The sequence below is a fragment of the Micromys minutus genome (assembly GCF_963924665.1).
Source record: "Micromys minutus genome assembly, chromosome: 31".
Taxonomy (NCBI): domain Eukaryota; kingdom Metazoa; phylum Chordata; class Mammalia; order Rodentia; family Muridae; genus Micromys; species Micromys minutus.
The window spans coordinates 10,894,067-10,913,260 of record NC_137966.1 but is presented as its reverse complement, the minus strand read 5'-3'; the positions used below and the strand labels follow the sequence as shown (position 1 = coordinate 10,913,260).

The window sequence follows — 19,194 nt, the reverse complement described above, 5'->3', positions numbered from 1 at the left end:
AGCCGTGAGTATGTGCTTCCACCCTTCAGCTCTTCCGGGGTCCTCTTCTCATGCTTAGATGGGGATTGTTGTGTGGTGGCTAGAGGCATTTTATTTAATCTTTGCTTACATTAGGAATCCAAAGCTGTCTGATGGCTGCCCGACCTCTTGGCAGCCTCTGCCAGATATCGTAGCAAGGAAGACAGGAAACTAGAGCAGATAGTGAGTATGAGACGTGGAGAAGGGGCATAGACATGATCCTAAAGAGACTGGCATGATGCTGGGCACCAGGACACAGGTTATCCTGGGCACTAAGGAGTACTGGAGTACTAGGTACTAGGTAAAGACTTTAGCTTCCTGTCCAAGTGCTGGAGCCAGTGTTGTCATTTCCTAGTCTTAGCTCACTTCTGCTTGTGTCTCAGTTTGTCCATCTGGGTAGTAATCACACCCACCTTTTAGGGTCACCTATTAAGCTTTAGGAAGTAATTTTTTTAAATCATCTTTTTTCTTATTCTTTACTGGACTCCAGGGACTTAGCATCTAAGAAATGGCCTATTCTGAACCCTACATTGCCATTCACTTGACTTCCGAAAGAGCACAGAAAGAACTATGCCCAGGTCTCTCTACACAGCTCTGCTCTCTGGGGTAGGAGAAGTTGGAGTGGTTCTCGGTTCCCTTCCTCTTCCTTTGACCTCATCCAAGAAACCTGACAATAGACATCCTCATGATTTCAGAGATAGACATCCCTCCAAGACAACTACCACTTCTGACCTGCTGATTCAACTTGGAGGCTGGACCATGAATCCACTGGCCTCTCCTTTCCAACACTGCTCAGAGGTTTCAGTTGAATAATAGCCTAGGTGTTAAAGTCTGTCCTGTCTGGCTGTAAGAGAAAAATCCCAGGTGGGCTTTCTCAGCATCCTAATACTCCATGATGTGGCTTCAAAGACACCCGAATCTTCTACACACTTGTATATATATTTGCCTGTGGGTATGTGCCCTTGGTTACTCCCTGAGGAGTGTTACCAGGGATCCAAAGACACCAGAGAAGATTCTTGAGGTTGCTTGAGCCAGGAGAGAAACCAGGGCATTGAGATGAGCCAGCATAAGCCTTCCATACTGCTCTAGTCCCCTGGGACTACATACTCTTCCCACCCTGGGGACTTTCTACCCCGTTCTTGTCCCCTGTTCTTCAGTAAGAGACTCGGGCAACAAAGTTTATTTGAGCCATAGGATCTCTTTTTAATGTCGGTAAGAAAGAGAGGCGACTGAGTAGCAAGGGGCTTATTAAAAAAAAAAAAAAAAAAAAACAAAAATGGTAAGCGAAAATGGACCATTTAAACCAGTTCTTTTAAGCACTGAGACTTAGGGATGAAACAAAAGACAGCTCCTTCTAGTTGTGAATTTCAGTTATGGCTTGTATCCTTCGGATGCTGGGGAGAACATTCATCCTGCCCTTGCTGGCTTCTTGAGGTCCAAGAATCCATGGTGGGACTCTTTGTGTGTTGAGTCATCCAGCCCTGTTGTAGTGGCCACAGGAGATGCAAGGCTTGCCGTCCCTTGAGTTCTGAGGGCCCCTTGGGCTCATCTGTCTCTTTTAAAGCCTTGTATCCTTGTGGAACTCCAAGGTCATGTGCAAGCTCCCCAGCTGAAGCTCCACAGTGCTCGGCTCAGCAGCGCCTCACATGTCTGTAGACTGGAGGTCTGGGATCTGCTTGCTTTCTTCACTTGACTTGCTAGCCAGCTATGTGGGAAGATACACAGATACGTCAGCAAGATGGGACTTATATGCACATACCATTGGGAGCACCCCAGACCCCACATCCTTGACTTATGTCTAAAGACAGGTGATTGGAAGTTGTGATGACCTTTGGTTTTGTCAGAAAGCTGATTTGAGGACGTTTCAAAGCCCCCTTGCTAGCTGTGTGAATTCTGCACAGAACTTTGCTAACTCCATGAGCTTGGCAAAAACCATTGTGGAACAGGGAAGGATCAAACACTATAATGATGGGTAAGTGCTTAGCGTGGTGCCTGACTCACTCACGCAGCCTCTCAGGCAACCTGTGATTTTTATAGTACCTCTGCTCTGATTCATAGTGCCTGGAGGCCCAGAGTGTGTCTGCACCTCCTTGATGCCAGATGAGGACCGATGGGGTAACAACAGGAGGTGGGACTTCAAGAGTCAGTAATTCAAAACAACTTTTAATTTGAGGGATTTTTGTAATGTGAGTAGAATAGGAAAGTGCTTTGACTCCCCCCTCCTCCAAAAAAAAGTTCTGTTTGCTTTTAAAGAGAGCTGGCTGCTGGGCTCAAGGATGAGATCCAAAGGAGAGCTTCAGTCAAGGTCAGCCACCTACTGCTTCTGAGGTCCCAGAAGCCCCTGTTTCACCAGAACTGGGGTCAGTCTTGCTGAGGGGAGCTACTTGAAGCCCCAGGGAGCACTGCACAATGGGTGTGGTTGACCTTGGTGAGTAGTAGCCAAGGGCACATACCCACAGGCCAAAAGTTTGTGGACCCTACCCATTTTTCCTTCATTTGTGTGCTCTCTCTCTCTCTCATATATGTATGTATATATATATATATATATGTGTGTGTGTGTGTATATATATGTATATATGCATTTATGTGTATATATATGTATATATGCATTTATGTGTATATATGTGTATGTATGTGTGTATATATGTATGTATGTGTGTATGTATATGTATATATACACATATATGTATATATATGTGTATATATGTGTATATATGTATATATATGTGTATATATGTATATATGTGTGTATATATGTATATATACGTATATATACGTATATATACGTATATATGTATATATATACGTATATATACGTATATATACGTATATATACGTATATATGTGTATATATACGTATATATGTGTATATATATGTATATATGTGTATATATACGTATATATGTGTATATATGTGTATATATACGTATATATGTGTATATATACGTATATATGTGTATATATGTGTATATATGTGTATATATGTGTATATATGTGTATATATGTGTATATATGTGTATATATGTGTATATATACGTATATATGTGTATATATATGTATATATGTGTATATATACGTATATATGTGTATATATGTGTATATATGTGTATATATGTGTATATATGTGTATATATGTGTATATATGTGTATATATGTGTATATATGTATGTGTATATATATATATATGTATATATATACACACATTCTCACCATGGTCTTGAAGAACTGATTGACCTTCTTCTTTTTCAGCGTCTTCTTGTCACCATCTGAGACTTGGAAGAAGGTCTGACTCAGGCGGGGAGATGTGTTGGCTTCATCCAACCCAGGTACGCCTGCCGCTGACAGTGTGAGCGCTAGAAGGGACCCGGACGTGAATGAGTGGGCACAGGAGAGAGGGAGGTCCCAGTGGGCAGGATCTTAAGCCTTGGCCTGATCTTCTGGTGGTCTTGTCTCCTGGCCCTTGGCAAAGCCTTGTCCAAATGTATTGGGGTGGGAAGGGAAGGGCTTATGTCTTCAGTGTGCTGAGTCTGGCCTAACATTGACTAATTGTTCTGTACGGGAACCTAATATTCAATGCACTAGTTTGCATGTGTCATGGTGAGGATGATGGGGTTGTTCACATCGTGAGTGGGTGCCAGTGTAGGGAGTGGGGATAATGAGTTAGGGCAGGGCCTGCCAAGCAACTCTGGCTGGAGCAGATGTCTTTGCTGTCATGCACTATTCAGCCACAAGGGGGCAGCACCACAACCACCTTTATTCTATTCTGCCCAGCCGTCTGCACAGAACCAGTGTGGGGCAGTGCACACCAGAACTAGATGCTTGGATGCTGGTGTCCCTCTGTTGATGGGAAGTAATTGGGGGCTGTCCTGTATCCTTGGACCAGTAAGACATGGACACAGGTGTCATCTACACACTGAACACCACAGCCGTTAGATGCTGTGGCAAGCTTTGTAACATTTGAAGTAGTCTACCTGGTCAGCAGAGGTGCCATGGGCCTTAGAGATATGCCAAAGGCACACTCCTGAGCCTGAAGGAATCTGCTGTCATCAAACACAGGAATTCATGGTGGGGAGTCGTCCTGGAGGGACAGCAGACATCCCCTTCTGCTCCAAGTAGAGCTTGAGCACATGGCCTTCCTAATGGGGGATGCTGAGAGAGTACAGAAGCCATGGGATCCAGATACCCAGCCCGCCTTGCTCTATACAAGTAGTCCCCATCCTTGCTCTCCCTGACAGCTTGGCAACCCATCCTACCTCTTTCCCCCAGGGTTGGTATGGGAATTGCATACCTGGGATGGTGGGCATGGACTGGCTGGCAAAACTCATCTGAGAGAGGACAGACACCCTGGTGGGGATGGCTGCATGCTCTGAGAGATTGGTGTCACTCATGAACTCGTGCTTCCTAGAAAGCTGGATAATATGACATGCAGACAAAGACACAGAGGGAGAGGAAGAGAGGGAGAAAGTTAAAAAAAAAAAAACAGACCATAAGAGCTTAGCATAAGGCAAATATAAGCAAATATAACTCCTCAGAGGTCAGGGGAAAGTATCTAAAGTGGAATCTATGAGCTTGACAGTACAGTCAGTCTGCCTAATACCATCCCGTGTCGGTCTACCTAATATGTCTGTATAGGTTGCATGTTATATGACTCTAGGGGTGCTGGGGAGGGTCTGTCAGTTAGACCATCAGGTGAATGGTGTCTTGCAGAGAGTCCTGGAGCATAGATGTCCCCCCCCTGCCCTTTCGTCCAGCCTCACCCCTGCTGCAGTGGCTTGTGCTCCCTCCCTTGCTGGTCTGCAGAGTGCTTTCAGTAAAACTTTCCACTGAGCCCGGGGCCATATGATGCCAGATCTCTTGTTAGCAGTTATTAACATTGAACTTCTTTTTAAGGTAAGAGCTTAGACTGTAGACAAGGCTGCCCTGAAACTCACTATGTAGCACAGGCTGCCCTCCAGCTCATTACAATCCTCTGGCCTCAGCCCCCTCTGCAAACACTTGATTATATAATTTTACTACATATAACAATACACGGCTGTGTTTTTATTCAATATATATTATATTTATACGATAGATGCAGAATTATTTGTAAAGGATATATGTAATATGTACTAGTAGCAGCAGCATTATATGATCTATGATACATGGCATATGGTATGTGGCATATGATTGATATATGATACATGGCTGCTTTCCCCTGCACCAGGTGTTCAAACTCTAGGATCCGATGGCTTGGGTTTAAATCCTGCCTGTGGAGCATGAATATACCCACTACCTCATCCTGGGCAGCTTTCTTCCTCTAAGACCCCACTGCAGTGTGCAAGCCAGGCTCCAGACCACCCTCTCCGGAGGCCTGGGCTGCCTGGCAGGGAGTTGTGAAGAGCTGGGAGAACCCGGTTCCTCTGCTCACCCGCTTCAGGTCCGACTCTGTGGCCGTCTTCTCGTCGGCAAACACCACGCTGCTCCTCTTGGTCCTTTTCTTGGACCGCCGCAGCTTGACCTCTGGCAGAGTGCTCCCTGGGGAGATGGGCTCCTCCTCCACTTTGGGAGTCTTGGGTGCCGCCAACTCTAGGTCAAAGCTGAAGGGTGGGGGAGGGGGAGCGGTGGAAACTGTAGTTAGAGCCCTAGAAGGACCTTCATGCTGACTGAGCTATCAAGTCAGGGCTGGGACCAGTCAGTCATCTTGACCGTTTGTCCACAGACATTCAAAATGAAAGAGTAGAATGATCAAGGATCGGGTGACTAAAATTAAAAACCATGGCAAGGTGGTGAGACTGGCTAACATGTAGATCTGGGTTCAAATTCTGCAGGCTGCTTTTTTTTTTTTTTTTTTTTTTTTTTTTTTAAGCTGAATGACCCTGATCAGTCTCTTGACTTCTCTGAACCATCACTTGTTCAGTAAGAGGGGGATGGTGGTCCTGGTGCCTGAGCAGTGAACACATGCTGCCTATGGTGCAGAGAAGTTGGGTGGGGAAGATGGTGGTGTGGGAGAGACATGCTGCTATGACGTGATATGGGAAGCGCTGGACCCGTTAAGTGGAAAAACCATTTACAATTGCAGGCTGGGAGAGAGATGCTGGGTATCAGTGGACAAGAAGCCCAGTGGTAGTGGTAGTGGCAGTCAAGAGGGGGTTGAGGGAGTGGTTACAGTTCTGGGTTCTTGGGAAAGCCACCAGCCTGTCCAGGAAGCTTTAAAAAAATGGTTCCAGCCAAGGCAACATGCCAAGGGACTCCAAGGCTTTCCTGAGGTCCCTGCTGGGCAAGGGTTTTAAAGTGAATGGGGAGGAGCTCCGGGAGAAGGCCTACCTTTCTGAGATGACCTTGCTGGGGGTGCTGCAGTCCGAATTCATGGAGGCCAGAGAAATGATGGACATCTGCCTGTAGGAGCGCAGCATGGACCTGGGGCGGCCCACCCTCCTGTCGTCGAAGTCAGGCTGCAGGTAGGAGAGCAGGTGGTGAGCATCCAATGGAAGAGGGCTTCACAACCTGACCCCCCTCCTCTGGGCAGGGCAGAACTGTGGACAGAGGGCATCAGAGCAAAGCTCCCAGCCAGCAGGACCACAGGCCTGTAGGATAAGCACTAGCAACCTCGATCCCAGGAGAACGACCACTAGTCCGTACGTTTCCCCCATTCAAGACAGCATCTCTATATCTCAGTGGCCTCCTGAACCTTACCTTTCTTTATGCTAATGAGAGGGCTTGGAATGAGGCTGGCCTGTGCCAGAGAGACCCACCCAATCGTCACAGGGATGAGACTTTGAGTCACATATTATCAACACAACCCCCAGAGAGGAGACGAGATGAATCTCCAGCCCGGGGCTACTGATTCACTCATTCATGGCTGAGTAGTGAAACCTTCGGAAAGATTCTCCACACGCAAGCTCTGGTGAGCTCCCTGGTAGGTAATCACATGCCAGTAAGCCAGAGGGTGATGTGTCCTGAGAATGAGGACATTTCCTGCTTTGGACCCTCTCCTGCCTCGCCCTATGTGACCTTCACCTAGCTACTCTTGACTGGCATCTTCATCTGACAGCTTCTCCGCAGAAGCTCCTCGGTGTATGAGATCATGGCCCAAGAAGTCTGTTGTTAAGTTGATATGTAATCTGAATACGCATGGGATCTACCTGGTCTGCTAAGCACCCTAGCTAACAACACCTTACCGTACACTGTAACACACATGTTCACCCCACAGGCAGTCTCTTTACCCGTGAGATGCATGTGGGTGCCCTAGCCCACCATCTTCCAAGATTGCTTGATCACACAGCTCTAGCTCTGGAAAGAACAAAATCTGAAGTACAGACTATGTTGCTTAAAAATCATCGCAAAGCTGAGAAAACTGTGGAGTGATTGCAGTCATGAGTTCCAGGGGATACCAGGCCAGCAGGGAGGATGCAAGGCCCCCCACATTTGTAATTACTGTATACAGAAGTGTGGGGGCTCACTCCTGGGGCCTGGAGTTGGTGGCTGGCTTAAGTAGGTGTGCGGGGGAGGGGAGACTGTTCTTTCAGCCTGGGAAGTCTGGCCTAAATCCTAGTGTTGAACTTCAGAGCTGCATTTCAGGAAGAGTGTGGAAAGGGTCAATTTGTCTCTGCTTGGAGCAAAAGAGACCCAGGCTCAGTGCTGGGACCCTGCTGCTACTATGACTCTTTTCTCGGTGTCTATAAATCAAGTGGGTTGGGACAGACGATCTTCAAGGGTCTATAAATCTCTGATGTTTGGTTCTGTTCTATGTGACAAGTAAGATGTCTGTGGGAGTGGTGGCTAATGCCCTCTTCAGGTGGTGGTGTACAGTGGCTTTGGAGACAGTGCACGTGGCTACACACCCAGGTCTTCACCTAATTTGTGATAGGGCTTTTGGTAAGTTGTTTAAGGCCTCAAATCATTCATATATGTATACACACATATATATGGACTTTTAAAATGTTGCACTGTCTACTTATATCAATTACATGGCATATATCAACTGTATTTATGGAAGGCCAAGCACATATTAGGTGCTTTACTAATGTAGCCTTTATAGTTTTACAGTCTCTTGGGTAAGTGTTAGTTCCATAGGTCCAGTTCTAACTGGTTTACCTTTAGGGGTGATATTTGAGGGACTGGGCATACAGGAAAGTTCTTCCATGGCCGTCCCCTTTCTGCTCTTATTCCCACAACCCGCCCCTCCCCCTCCCCAGCCACAGGAGCCTCTTATACCATCTCTCGGACTCCGTACTCCTTTTCCACCTTCATTTTCAGGTTCTTGAAGCACTCCTCCATCCGGTCATGGAAGGGACGCAGGTTGTCGGACACCCTTTTCTCGTGGATTTTGATCCCTGCTCCCAGGAAGGGGATCTGGAGAGAGAGAGGTGGCAAACCATGGGCCTCAGCTTGAGGACTAGCTCAGGAGCTCAAGTTGATGTGTTAACTTTTTCTCGAGAGCCTTCGGGTGCTCCAAGACCCACGTGGTCCCTGGGACAGCTGTAGCCTTAGAATTCATCATGGATGGGAACAGTGACCCCAGACACTCTAGTTTCCCTGGGACTGTGGTTGTCCTGGGCATTAGAAGTCACAGATATGGTGAAGTCTGATTCCTCAAGAAAATCTGCAAAGTGTCAGAGTTCAGAACAGAAAGGAGGACCCTCCAGGGCTTTGCCTCACAGTCTTGTCTAAGAAGTATTCAGGAGGACAAAAGTGAAGTTATGGGGTTAAGAAGCTGGGCAACAGGGAAGAGCGGGGAAAGAAGAGAAGTCCCAGTCCGTTTTACACCATGGGGCCCAATTATACTTCTCATGGCTGCTATGAGTGTGCTGGTATCAGAAAGTTCTTTTATGAGTAGAGTTTCTAGACCATGTTGCCATATCTCAGGAAGACGTGAGATGAAGGAAGAGGGGGTAGGAGAGGCGCAGTCTGTCTTATCCACGAAGGAGGTCAGGGCACCAAACCTCAGACCCCCGGAAGGGAAGGAACAGAGCCGCAGGGCTCACAGCTACGGGGAAAGTTTGAGAAGCGTAATTGCACGACCCTCCGGTAAAATAGCTAAGATAGCTAATGCAGGGGATAGAATCTTTTTAGAGAAAGGAATGTCTCCACCATGGCAGGGTAAAACCATTTCTGTCTCCTTCTCTTAGCTATCTTGAGGGAAGAGAGGTGCTGGGACACACTCAGCTATAAACATGCCAAAACTCATGGACAAGAGGAAGGTAGCTTGAGGCTGTAACTGACCTCCATGGGCAGAGGAGGGACTTGGTTAGAAGAGGCCATTCTGCTTCTGGGAATGAAGGAGGCACCTGGGGGCAGAGGCACAGCTGTTACAGGAAAGCTGAGGTCCAGTTCCTTGCCCAAGGTGCCCATCGCTTCCCCTTGCAGCTAGGCATAATGTGCTCCGACTTTCTCAAGAAGCATGTTTCTCAAGGACATAATGTGTCCTCCAAAACAATTAGATCATGAAACCTGGGATGCAGGGGTATCATACCCAAGGGCAGGAGGAGGAGAAGCAGCCACCAGCCTGAAGACAAGTGGATGAAAAGAAACTGGCTCATGGGTTGACCACTACAAGGTTCCCAGTTAGCTCACTGTAGTAACCAAATCATCTCCCTGTTAAACACTTAGAAAAATCTGCTTTTAGAGAGTACAAGTGTCCCACGAAGAGGTGTAGGATCAAACATGTGAGTCACCTAGTTGCCAGGCAATAAGGTCACCTTGCTGACAGATTCTTCTTCCTGGCATGCTGATTTCCAATTAGCTTTAGTAGGAATCTGCAGGGGTCACCAGGCACTAGAGGAAATTCACTTAGAAGGGGACAGGACCAAAATTAACAGGCAAGATAGGGAATATGGAAACCAAGGGACAGATGGATGTGGAGGAAAGCCTATAGAAACCTAAAGGGGTTACGTTTAAAATATTACCGAAGGAGTCTTCCATAACAGCAATATAGTCAGATCTAAAATGGAATGCATTTTATAGCTTTTAGTCTTACACTTTAGATGAGACAGAAAATTGGTCAGCTAGGAATCAATCTCAAGGTGTTAAGAGGGAGGAGGGAACAACGCGGATGCTCGGGGACACACGGGCAAAAGAACTGTAGGCGTTAAACTACAGATCAGCTAGACATCAGCATCCAAAGAACACTGTGTCGGAGATGCGGAATACACATTTTCCTATCTGAGCATGGCACTCCTTTATAACAGACGCTTTGCTGGACCCCGTGGGTTTTGGTACATTGTACTTCGGTCTTCATTTGGTCAAAGGGATTGTTGTAATGTCCTCTCTCACATCCTCGACGACCCATTGTTCATTTAAAAGTGCATCATTCAGTCTCCTATGCGTATAACTTCTGAGGTTTATCTCGCTATAGATTTTGAGAATCAGAAAGGATCGCATAAATATGGTTGTCATATTTTTTTTAAACTCACAGAAAACAAAGTCAGTTTTAAGTGTGAACAGGGAGGGATTTAGGCTCTCAGGTCTACTGGCAAATGGAGAAGCTGGTATGGAAGGCTGAACTTGAAGAAGCCATTCTACTATTCCATGGGTCCATAAAAGGATAATTTGTGTGCTATATATACTTACAAGGCAAAACTCAGAGAAAGTCAAATCTTTGATATGTCTCATAACCTAGTGACTCTTAAGGATATGTAAAAGAAGCTGGATATATATAATAGGATGGGCTGTCTATTTTCCTTATGTGATGCTGATAAATTAACCGATGGATATCAAAGCTACATTTTCTCCTGTGTTAAGAGCAAGCATTTCCAGGTCTAGACACAGCCGAGAGCCCCAACTAAGTCGGAACTAACCTAATGAGCACGGAAATGAATACACTTGGCATCTTTGCAAGGTCTATCTGTACAGACTTTTAGACAGCATGGAAAAATGATAGCAAGGTGCCACAGAACGAGCAAACTTCACAAGCCTAACTGACACAGAGATCTGTCCATGGTTGTTCCAATTATATGTAGGTCAGAAGGAATTTAGGGCAAATTATGGTGCCTACGAATGCACGCTTGGGGAGTGGAGCTCTTTTTAAAATGCTAGCATATAATTCCTATAAAAGGAGGAGAGTGCTCAGCTGAGCTGGGGGTTGGTAATGACTATGGGAGTACATAGCAGTCAGGGGGGGTTAGTGCCAGAGAAGCCTACCACATCTAGGTGTGTGTGGTGGACGTCAAGTCCATGCTACTCAACGAAAGAGCCATGTTTTTATATGCACTTTCCTATGAGTAATGTTTCACAACAGAAAGCTAGAGAGGGTAAGTATGCTGTAGACATCGTCCATGCAATCAAATCTTTACAGAGAACTTCTAGTGAGATCCCAGTCTTGAAACCTACAGATTCTGACACAAAAACTGGATTTTGGAGACTCTGGCTTTCCCTGGTTTACTAAAAGTCCCATTTCCTGCTGTGTGGGTCCCGTGGCATTCTTGTCATTACACTCAGCATATCAGCTTGTAAGTTTCTCTTCCACTCTCACAGTCCTTGTTTAGTGAGCCCCAAACAGAGCCAGGTAACACAGAAATACCTGGGGCTATTAATGCCTAAGGTTCTGAAGTCTTTAGAGAAAAATCCCAGTGTGAGCATAGCTCTGCAAAATGATGTCCTCTCTGGAGTTAAGCTCCAATGAACAGGCTCCGGTTTGCCCCAGGTATTTCTGTGTTACCTGGCTCTGTTTGGGGCTCACTAAACAAGGACTGTGAGAGTGGAAGAGAAACTTACAAGCTGATATGCTGAGTGTAATGATAAGAATGCCACGGGACCCACACAGCAGGACTCCACTATCTGAATTACCCAGCTGTAGTTAGAGATCCTGGGAAGAGTAGGAGAGAGGCATTGGCTCAGGGCAATTTCCTCTGGGATTATTAAATGCCCCTTGTTATCTGTGGCCTTGGGAGCAATAGGCCTTGCTATGAAAAAGGTAGACGCTAGGGGGCGCTGCCCAAATGTGCCTCTTAACCTTAGAGGCAGTGGCCTCTAATGCAAACCGCTGTAGGTCTCTAATGTATTTGAAGTCCTAATCAGCTCTGACACTTGGGAAGGATGTTCTTAGAAGGTGTACCCTGCAACAATTGCTCTGCAAGGCCAAGCCCTATTCTCTGAAGGCAGTGGATTTGGCATGGAGAACTAGCCAGTTGAGAAAAGGAGCCTGGCAGAGAGTCCTGTTAACAGCACAAAGTCAGTAGGTGAGACCTGGTAGCCCTCCCTGGATGCTCTTAGAAGGATCCAGGGAAGGGACCCACTCAGCTAGCCTTCTTGCTTCTCAGATTGGCTGGCAAGGGAAATATCGTTTTGAGTACTAAAGGGTACAGATGGTCCCAGTAAGACGGAGACACTTGAGGAATATTTAAGCTTCACGGGTGACACAAAGTGGGAAGCAGAAAATTCCAGACGCACCTAATGCATCCAGGGAAAGTATGTCTGCATTGTTCACTCATCGTTTTAAGTCCCACTTAGCACAAGTTGGCAGAGGCAGGGAAGGACCTGAATTAGGAACACTTATTTTAAGAAAAGAGTCTGCACCCAATGCTTCTCAGTCCCTGATTTCCCTGGAGTAAACCAAACTCCCTACCAAGGAAAGCATTGCCTGGTGACTGGCAAGGAGGAGGGGGGAGGGGTGGGCAGCCTGCAGATTGCTACTCCTGGCCTCAGGATTCTGCTCACTCCTTCCCACCTTGCCCCTCCTATGTCCAGTGGTGCAAAGAGGCCAAATCTGGTTCTTTGAAAGCCCCCAAGGGGAGGGATCCACAAGATTGTTTCTTCTTTAGAGAGCGAAGGAGGAAGATGTGAGGGCGTAGGAGGCAGAGAGAGGCAAATGACAGAGGGGAGAAGCAAAAGAGCTAAGAGCAGCCGACAGATGCACAGAAGGAGGTGGAAAAGAGTGGGGAAGAAGAAGAATGCGACAAGGCAGGACAGAGAGACAAATAGTGGGTGCTCAGGCTGGACTCTGGCTGAGCTGGGCAGATGTGGACCCTTGAACCACGAGCCAACGCAACAAAGACCTCAGTTATCTGCAGAACCTGATATCCATCTGCACCAAACTGGGTCAGCCTCGCAAGGAAGATGGGGGGAGAGGGGCTTCTGTTGTCTGATTGGTGCAAGCTGGTGGTGGATGTGGTTTTTCATTTGAGCCCCCACTGTGAAAAGCCACAGCCTGAATTTAACATCAAAGAAAACAATCTCAACCACCTTTAGCACAGCTTCTGTTACTGCCTGCGCTAGGCAACACCCAAGGGTAGGGTGTCCCAAATAGGTGTTCTGGTGAGGCAGCTCGGGTGTCATTAGAAGAGGATGGAGGTGAGGAGTAGAAGGTCATGTGGAGTCAGGCCAGGCCAGGTGAGGGCCAAAGAAATGGGGACAGAAGAGGGCCCGAATGGATGCTCTCCCGTGGCTTTACCTGCCATGCAATCAGGTCCTTGAGGCGGCTCAGCTTGTCCTGGTCTTCCGGGTGTTCCCTGCTGTACTCTTCGGTGAAGAAGGCCTGGGATGGGGGTGGGAGACAGGTGGGGACTTGATGTTTTCTGTTTATCAGGTGGAACACATGGTCAGTCTGGCACTAGGAGGAGCTTTGAGGACCTGGGCATTGGGGTGGACCTTGCCGTAGCTGACACTGCTGCATTGTTTTCTTAAACTGGAGGTTCACATCAGCACCCACAGGAGACAGGCTACCGACTTCAAGGAAATACTGCCACCATGGTCATGGGGTGCCAGGACCAGCAGCAGCTCCCCTGGAAACTTACTGACCCAGAATTCTGGGGGCTTGAGTTGGGTGGAAGCTTATAGCAGGGATTCCTGGGTTAGGGAGCCTGGGGATGAGATTCTGAGGCTCCAGGGGATCCCAACTGGAAGAGGAAAGGTGAGTGGGGGGAACTTCTGGTGTTTGCTCAAGCCTGCCTCCCAGTCTCCCTCATGGCTCTTCCACTCCTCCCCTCTCCTCTCTTCAGAGTCCCCATCCGTACCGGATGACCAGTCTACGTAGACATACTGCAGCAGCCGTGAAGGCTGTGCAAACAGTGACCACAGATGTGTCAAGGTAGCCAAAGGGACTGATTGGGTGATGGCTATCCCTATCTCTGAACTGATGCATGCTGGGACACTCTTGCCTTTTCACCAAGTGACAGAGCACAGTGAGGCTCTGTAGAAAGAGGAGCCCATCCCTCGTTCAGGGTCTGCTAGTTGGAAGGCATCTCAGGACTTTTTATTCCAAGTCATGCTGGCCCTTTTTGGCACACTGCCCTTTCCAATAGGGGCTGCTACTATGATTCAAATAATTGATGGTATTTCCCTTTGGCCATCTATACCAGGAAGGTAAAATACATGATCTTGGGCCCAAATATGTGGGGCTTCCTGAAGGGACCCTGCGACTCGCATATCTAGATTATGCTGAGGCCTATGGAGTTGGTCTCCCATATTTCTACATGTTTAGATTTGGAGTTTCTTTCTTTGAACCTGTGTCTATGTTATCTCGAAACTTCTGTAGAAGAGATGGGTCTACCAAATGTCATGGCTTGTGGCTTGTAGTCACCTCTGAGCCTTTTCTCGACAGTTTCCTGAAGGTGCTAAGGGAATGGAGACCCTTGGGAAATTTCTTCTTCATCTGGGTGTGGAATCAGGATGGGAAGAAAACTGGAGATCAGGTTGAAACTTGATGCTCAACCAAGCTAATTGTCTGTCTGGGATCAAGCAAGGATGGGCATGGGGATAGGCTTCAAGTTCTCTCACCTTCTCGTATTTGGCAAAGCCTCCCATGACGGCAGGATCCACAATCCCATTGAGGAGCATGGAGAGAGGGTTGATGGGGAGACTTTCATCACTCTGGTACTGGTTTATCATCATCAGGATCTTCTCATTGGCTGTGGACATGGTTTCGATGGCATTCTCCAGAGGACTGATTGTGGTCTGTTGAAAACAAGATTGGCAGTAGAACCTTAGTGGGTGGCCTGAGAGACCAACAAAATCATTGGTATTGATTTCACTAGGGTGGGAATTCAAAGACAGTCCCTACTCCCCAGGCTGCAGCAGGATCTGGGGGCTGTCTTCTGGCCAAGGACAGGCTGGCTGGCTTTCTACTTAGAGGAAAAGGATTTCTCTGGGGAAATACAGGCAGGAAGTGTCCAGCTCTGCTAAGAACTTCAGAGGTTGAATGGGCCCAGAAAGCTTTCTCTCCCAGTTAACCGGGTAAAATGCACATCAAACCAACTCATGGCATACTGGTTAGAAGCTACTGTGTATACCCCTAGCCAGAGAAATCAAGAGAGCTTGCTCTAGGTTCATCCAGCCTGGGACACAGCAAAGCCCTGAGATCAGCTGGAGGGAAGACGAAATGACAGGAAACTCTTTCCCCACACAGCTCATAAACCAAGATGAACAGCGGGATTACTGACAACAGACAAACACTGATGTTTGTAGAAGCTTACAGTCCAGAGTCAAGACTGAGCTACAGGTCAGAAAACATCTCTGCAATGGGGCCAGAGAGTAAATATTTTAAGATTTGCAAGCCAGATGGGCTGAGATGCAACAACTCCACTCTTACTTTCGGGCAGAAACAAGAGCCAGGCAAACTGGACAGGAAAGTGTGGTTGTCTCAACGGAAGCCTTCACATAAGCAGAAGTAAGCAGAAAGGCAGACTATAAACCCCAGCTTGCTGGCCACAGCATGGTACAATGAGCAGTGAGTGCCAAATCTCAGCTTTATGGTTTTCTATTTGTGTGACGTGGGGCCACGTTTCCTCACCTTTGTGAGCACTGACTGACTCACTGATAAGACTGGAGTAAGAAAGCCTACATCAAAAACCTACTGGAAGGGGTTATCATTAATGTGTATGAATGTTAGGACAGGACACCAGTTATTCTGAAAAGGGAAGGTCACTGGTGGGAAAGATGGCGGGGTAGGGGAAGAGGTAAGAAATTCAAGAAATCTTTATGGAGGAAGGGAACTAAGTTTATCATGTCTATCATGATGGTGATATTGTCCCTGCTTCATTGGCTATGCTGTGAAGATTGAGATAATACAGTATCTGACACTGCACAGTTCTTGAGAAATGTCCCTACTACACTTATACCTACCACATGCATGAGAGGAGCAGTCAGGCCTCTGTAGCCACACTCTGAAGTTATTTCTATAATCACTGATCTAACACAGCTTTCCCAATCATTTCTCTGAGTGTTGCTTTCAATAATTGTGCTAGTCTAAATGAGAATGGCCCCCATGAGCTCATATGGTTGAACATTCAGGATTCAAAACTCCACACCATTCTCAACTAGCTCCTTCTCTCTGCCTCCAACATGCAGATCAGGATATAAACTCTTAACTACCACTCCAACACCATGCCTGCTTACTGCCATGCTTCACTATAATGCTCACTAGGACCTAATCCTCTGAAATCGTAAGCCCCAATAAACATATTCCTTATAAGTTGCCTTGGTCATGGTGTCTTTTCACAACAATGGAAAAGTAACTAAGACAGAGACGGAAATTTCTGTAGTGAGAAGGCCCTGGGAGCAGATTTCCTGTCACTACTGTTATCTTTCTGTCACCCATAGTGTTAGTGTCGTGCTGCTGTAACTTAATACAGGTGCCAACGTCCTTGTAAGAAAAAGGGGTTTATATTGCTCATGATTCTGGAGGTCAGAATCTGAGATTAGGAAAAGGTAGTAGATGCAATGGTGGGAAGGTTGTGTTAGTGTAGATCATAAGCAAGGAGAGAAAGTCAGAGATTTGGAGCACCCAATTCTTAACCTAATAAATTCCCCAAGGCGCTGCCTATTAAAGGTTCATAGTACCTACTAACAGCACTCTTTGGGGGACAAATATTTCACATTCAGATTTTTTGCGAACATCTACATTCATCTTATTCAACTTACATTGAATTTGGGTTCATTATCCAAATTATAGTACCCACATCTGCATCTATACAGGCACACTGACTCACATACACATCCATAAATGCTGCTTGTCCTATTGCCTAAAATTAAGATCCATGTTTGAGTTTGTGTCCTGCAAGTCAACTCAGGGGTGCTTTACAAGGCCGAGGTGCAGAATGAGTTCTAAGGAAAACCTACCCATCAGCTGAAGAATCCAGTACTTTACCTGAATGCCAACAACAGACTGGACATGTCTGGAAGACACAGCCTTTGAAGCAAGTCATGAGAGAAATGGTTGGGCTTAATGACTGGCCTGTACACTTTTGAGACTATTTCTGGATCTGAACACCTGAATTCTCATTATCGTTGTCAAGAACAGAGACTGAGCAGGAAAGGGCTTTGGCTCTCCACAGATGGGCAAGAACGTATCTGTGAGTGGAACTTAGGGTGCCGCACTTGGAGGGAGGCATGGATGTCAGCTGCTGACAGCAGAAATCAAAATCAAAACCAACACAATCATTCATCACAAACCAGGCGACAGAGATGGCTCCATTTACAGTCACCTTGGATGCCGGTCTGTGCATGTGTTCAAGGACATGGGTAGTGATGCTCTGTGGTGGTTTGGGTAAGAATGACCCCTCCATAGGCTCCGGCTTTAGATTAGTTGGTCCCAGCTTGTGGCACTGTCTTAGAAAGTGGTGCAGACTCTGGAGGAAGTACGCCACTGGGAGTGGGAACTTGAAAGTTTACAGCCTCGCCCTCCTTCCAGTTCATTCTCTCTGCTTCCTGTTCCTGCTGCCTTTCGCCATGCCTCTCCCCCATGATAGACTCTTACCTCTCTGGAATCCTACAAGCAAAATAAGCTCACACATTGCTTTTGGTCACAGCGTTTTATGACAGGATTATAAAGGTAACTAATAATGCACATGCCCAAGGACAGTAGGCGTCAGGGTTGGAGCGAGAAACTGTTCTTGTTTGCAAAAGGTAGCTTCCATCACAAGCGTCTCAGACTATAGCACCAAGCCTGCCATCAACTGGCTGTTGGGACTTCATTAGCCCCTCAGATCTCTGGCATCTTTGCTGAGCTGAGCCTCAGTTTCTATGGGAAGGCAAAATAACGTATGTCCAATTTTCTGTAAAGGGCCAGTTAATTCCTAAGGCAAAACACCATGGGAACCGCATGAAGGTGAGTGGGAAGGGGTAGTAATTTCTATTCCCAGCAAGCCAGCATTCTTTTCAGTTGCCCTAGCACCTCCCAGGTATGTTATCTTGAGTTGGCTTGCAGGAGTCCTGTGAGCTGCAGGGCACAGGCGTAAGTGACGAACAACAGTTTAACAGCTCAAGTTCACCAATGGTCTCAGCTTTTTCCCATACAAAATGGTACCTTGGACAAGGATCAAGAAAGAATCTGAAGATTATCAATCAGGCCATGCTGGCCTGTGGGGCTTTGTTATTCAGCAAGCACCGAGTAGGGTTTTCCCAAAGTCAACTCAGTAGGGGCAGAGCTCGCTGCTTGCATTTGTTTCAGTGTTTGCTAGTCACTAGTAGCCTAATGTGACATTTTATTTACTTTATCTTACAGGGCTTGGAAGAGATTTGAGTTTATAGCTCTGGGATCCAATGATTTTTGGCATCCATTGCAGCTCTGAGATTCCATACTTTGTAGTTCCTAATTTATAAACTGAAATGAAGTGATATATAGTGATCCTCCTACATTAAGGCTGAGGACAGGGTAGAGACCCCAACAAAGAGGCAAGACTTTTTCTGAAAGTCCATCCTAAAACACTCCTCTAGACACACAGTGATAGTTTGTATATGCTTGGCCCTGGGAGTATCACTATTGGGAGGTGTGGCCTTGTTGGAGTAGGTGTCTCACTATGGGTGTGGGCTTTAAGTCCCTCATCCTAGCTGCCTTCAGATGAAGATGTAGAACTCTCAGGTCCTTCTGCACCTTGCCTGTCTTGATGCTGCCATCCTCTTGCCTTGAAGATAATGGATTGAACCTCCGAACCTATAAGTGAGCCCCAATTAAATATAGTCTTTTATAAGACTTGTCTTGGTCATGGTGTCTGTTTACAGCAGTAAGCCCCTAACTAAGACAGATGGGGTCATGGTACCACATAAGGGAAAGAACAGGCAATAAGATACAAGTTCATATAGTGAAGACAAATGCTTAGAAATGTAGTTGCATAGCCAGGCATTAAACCTCTGCACCTCAGGCTGGGGAGATGGCTCAGTGTTAAGAGCACTGACTGCTCTTCCAGAGGTTCTGAGTTCAATTCCCAGCAACCACATGGTGGCTCACAACCATCTGTAATGGGATCCGATGCCCTCTTCTGGCAT

At 46.7% G+C, this 19,194-nt stretch overlaps 1 protein-coding gene across 1 annotated transcript in view; it reads right to left on the bottom strand.

The window, feature by feature from the left end:
* Positions 1-1,246: 1,246 nt before the first annotated feature.
* The window catches only part of DOCK2 (dedicator of cytokinesis 2), a 400,191-nt gene continuing 382,243 nt past the window's right edge, over positions 1,247-19,194 (bottom strand). The window contains exons 45-52 of the mRNA XM_080942111.1: positions 14,710-14,886; positions 13,385-13,468; positions 8,212-8,349; positions 6,322-6,449; positions 5,426-5,594; positions 4,307-4,427; positions 3,229-3,371; positions 1,247-1,723 (exon numbers count right to left, since the gene is read on the bottom strand). Coding sequence (XP_080798237.1) covers positions 1,661-1,723; positions 3,229-3,371; positions 4,307-4,427; positions 5,426-5,594; positions 6,322-6,449; positions 8,212-8,349; positions 13,385-13,468; positions 14,710-14,886 — 1,023 coding nt within the window. The 3' untranslated portion in view covers positions 1,247-1,660. The remainder of the gene's footprint in view (positions 1,724-3,228; positions 3,372-4,306; positions 4,428-5,425; positions 5,595-6,321; positions 6,450-8,211; positions 8,350-13,384; positions 13,469-14,709; positions 14,887-19,194) is intronic.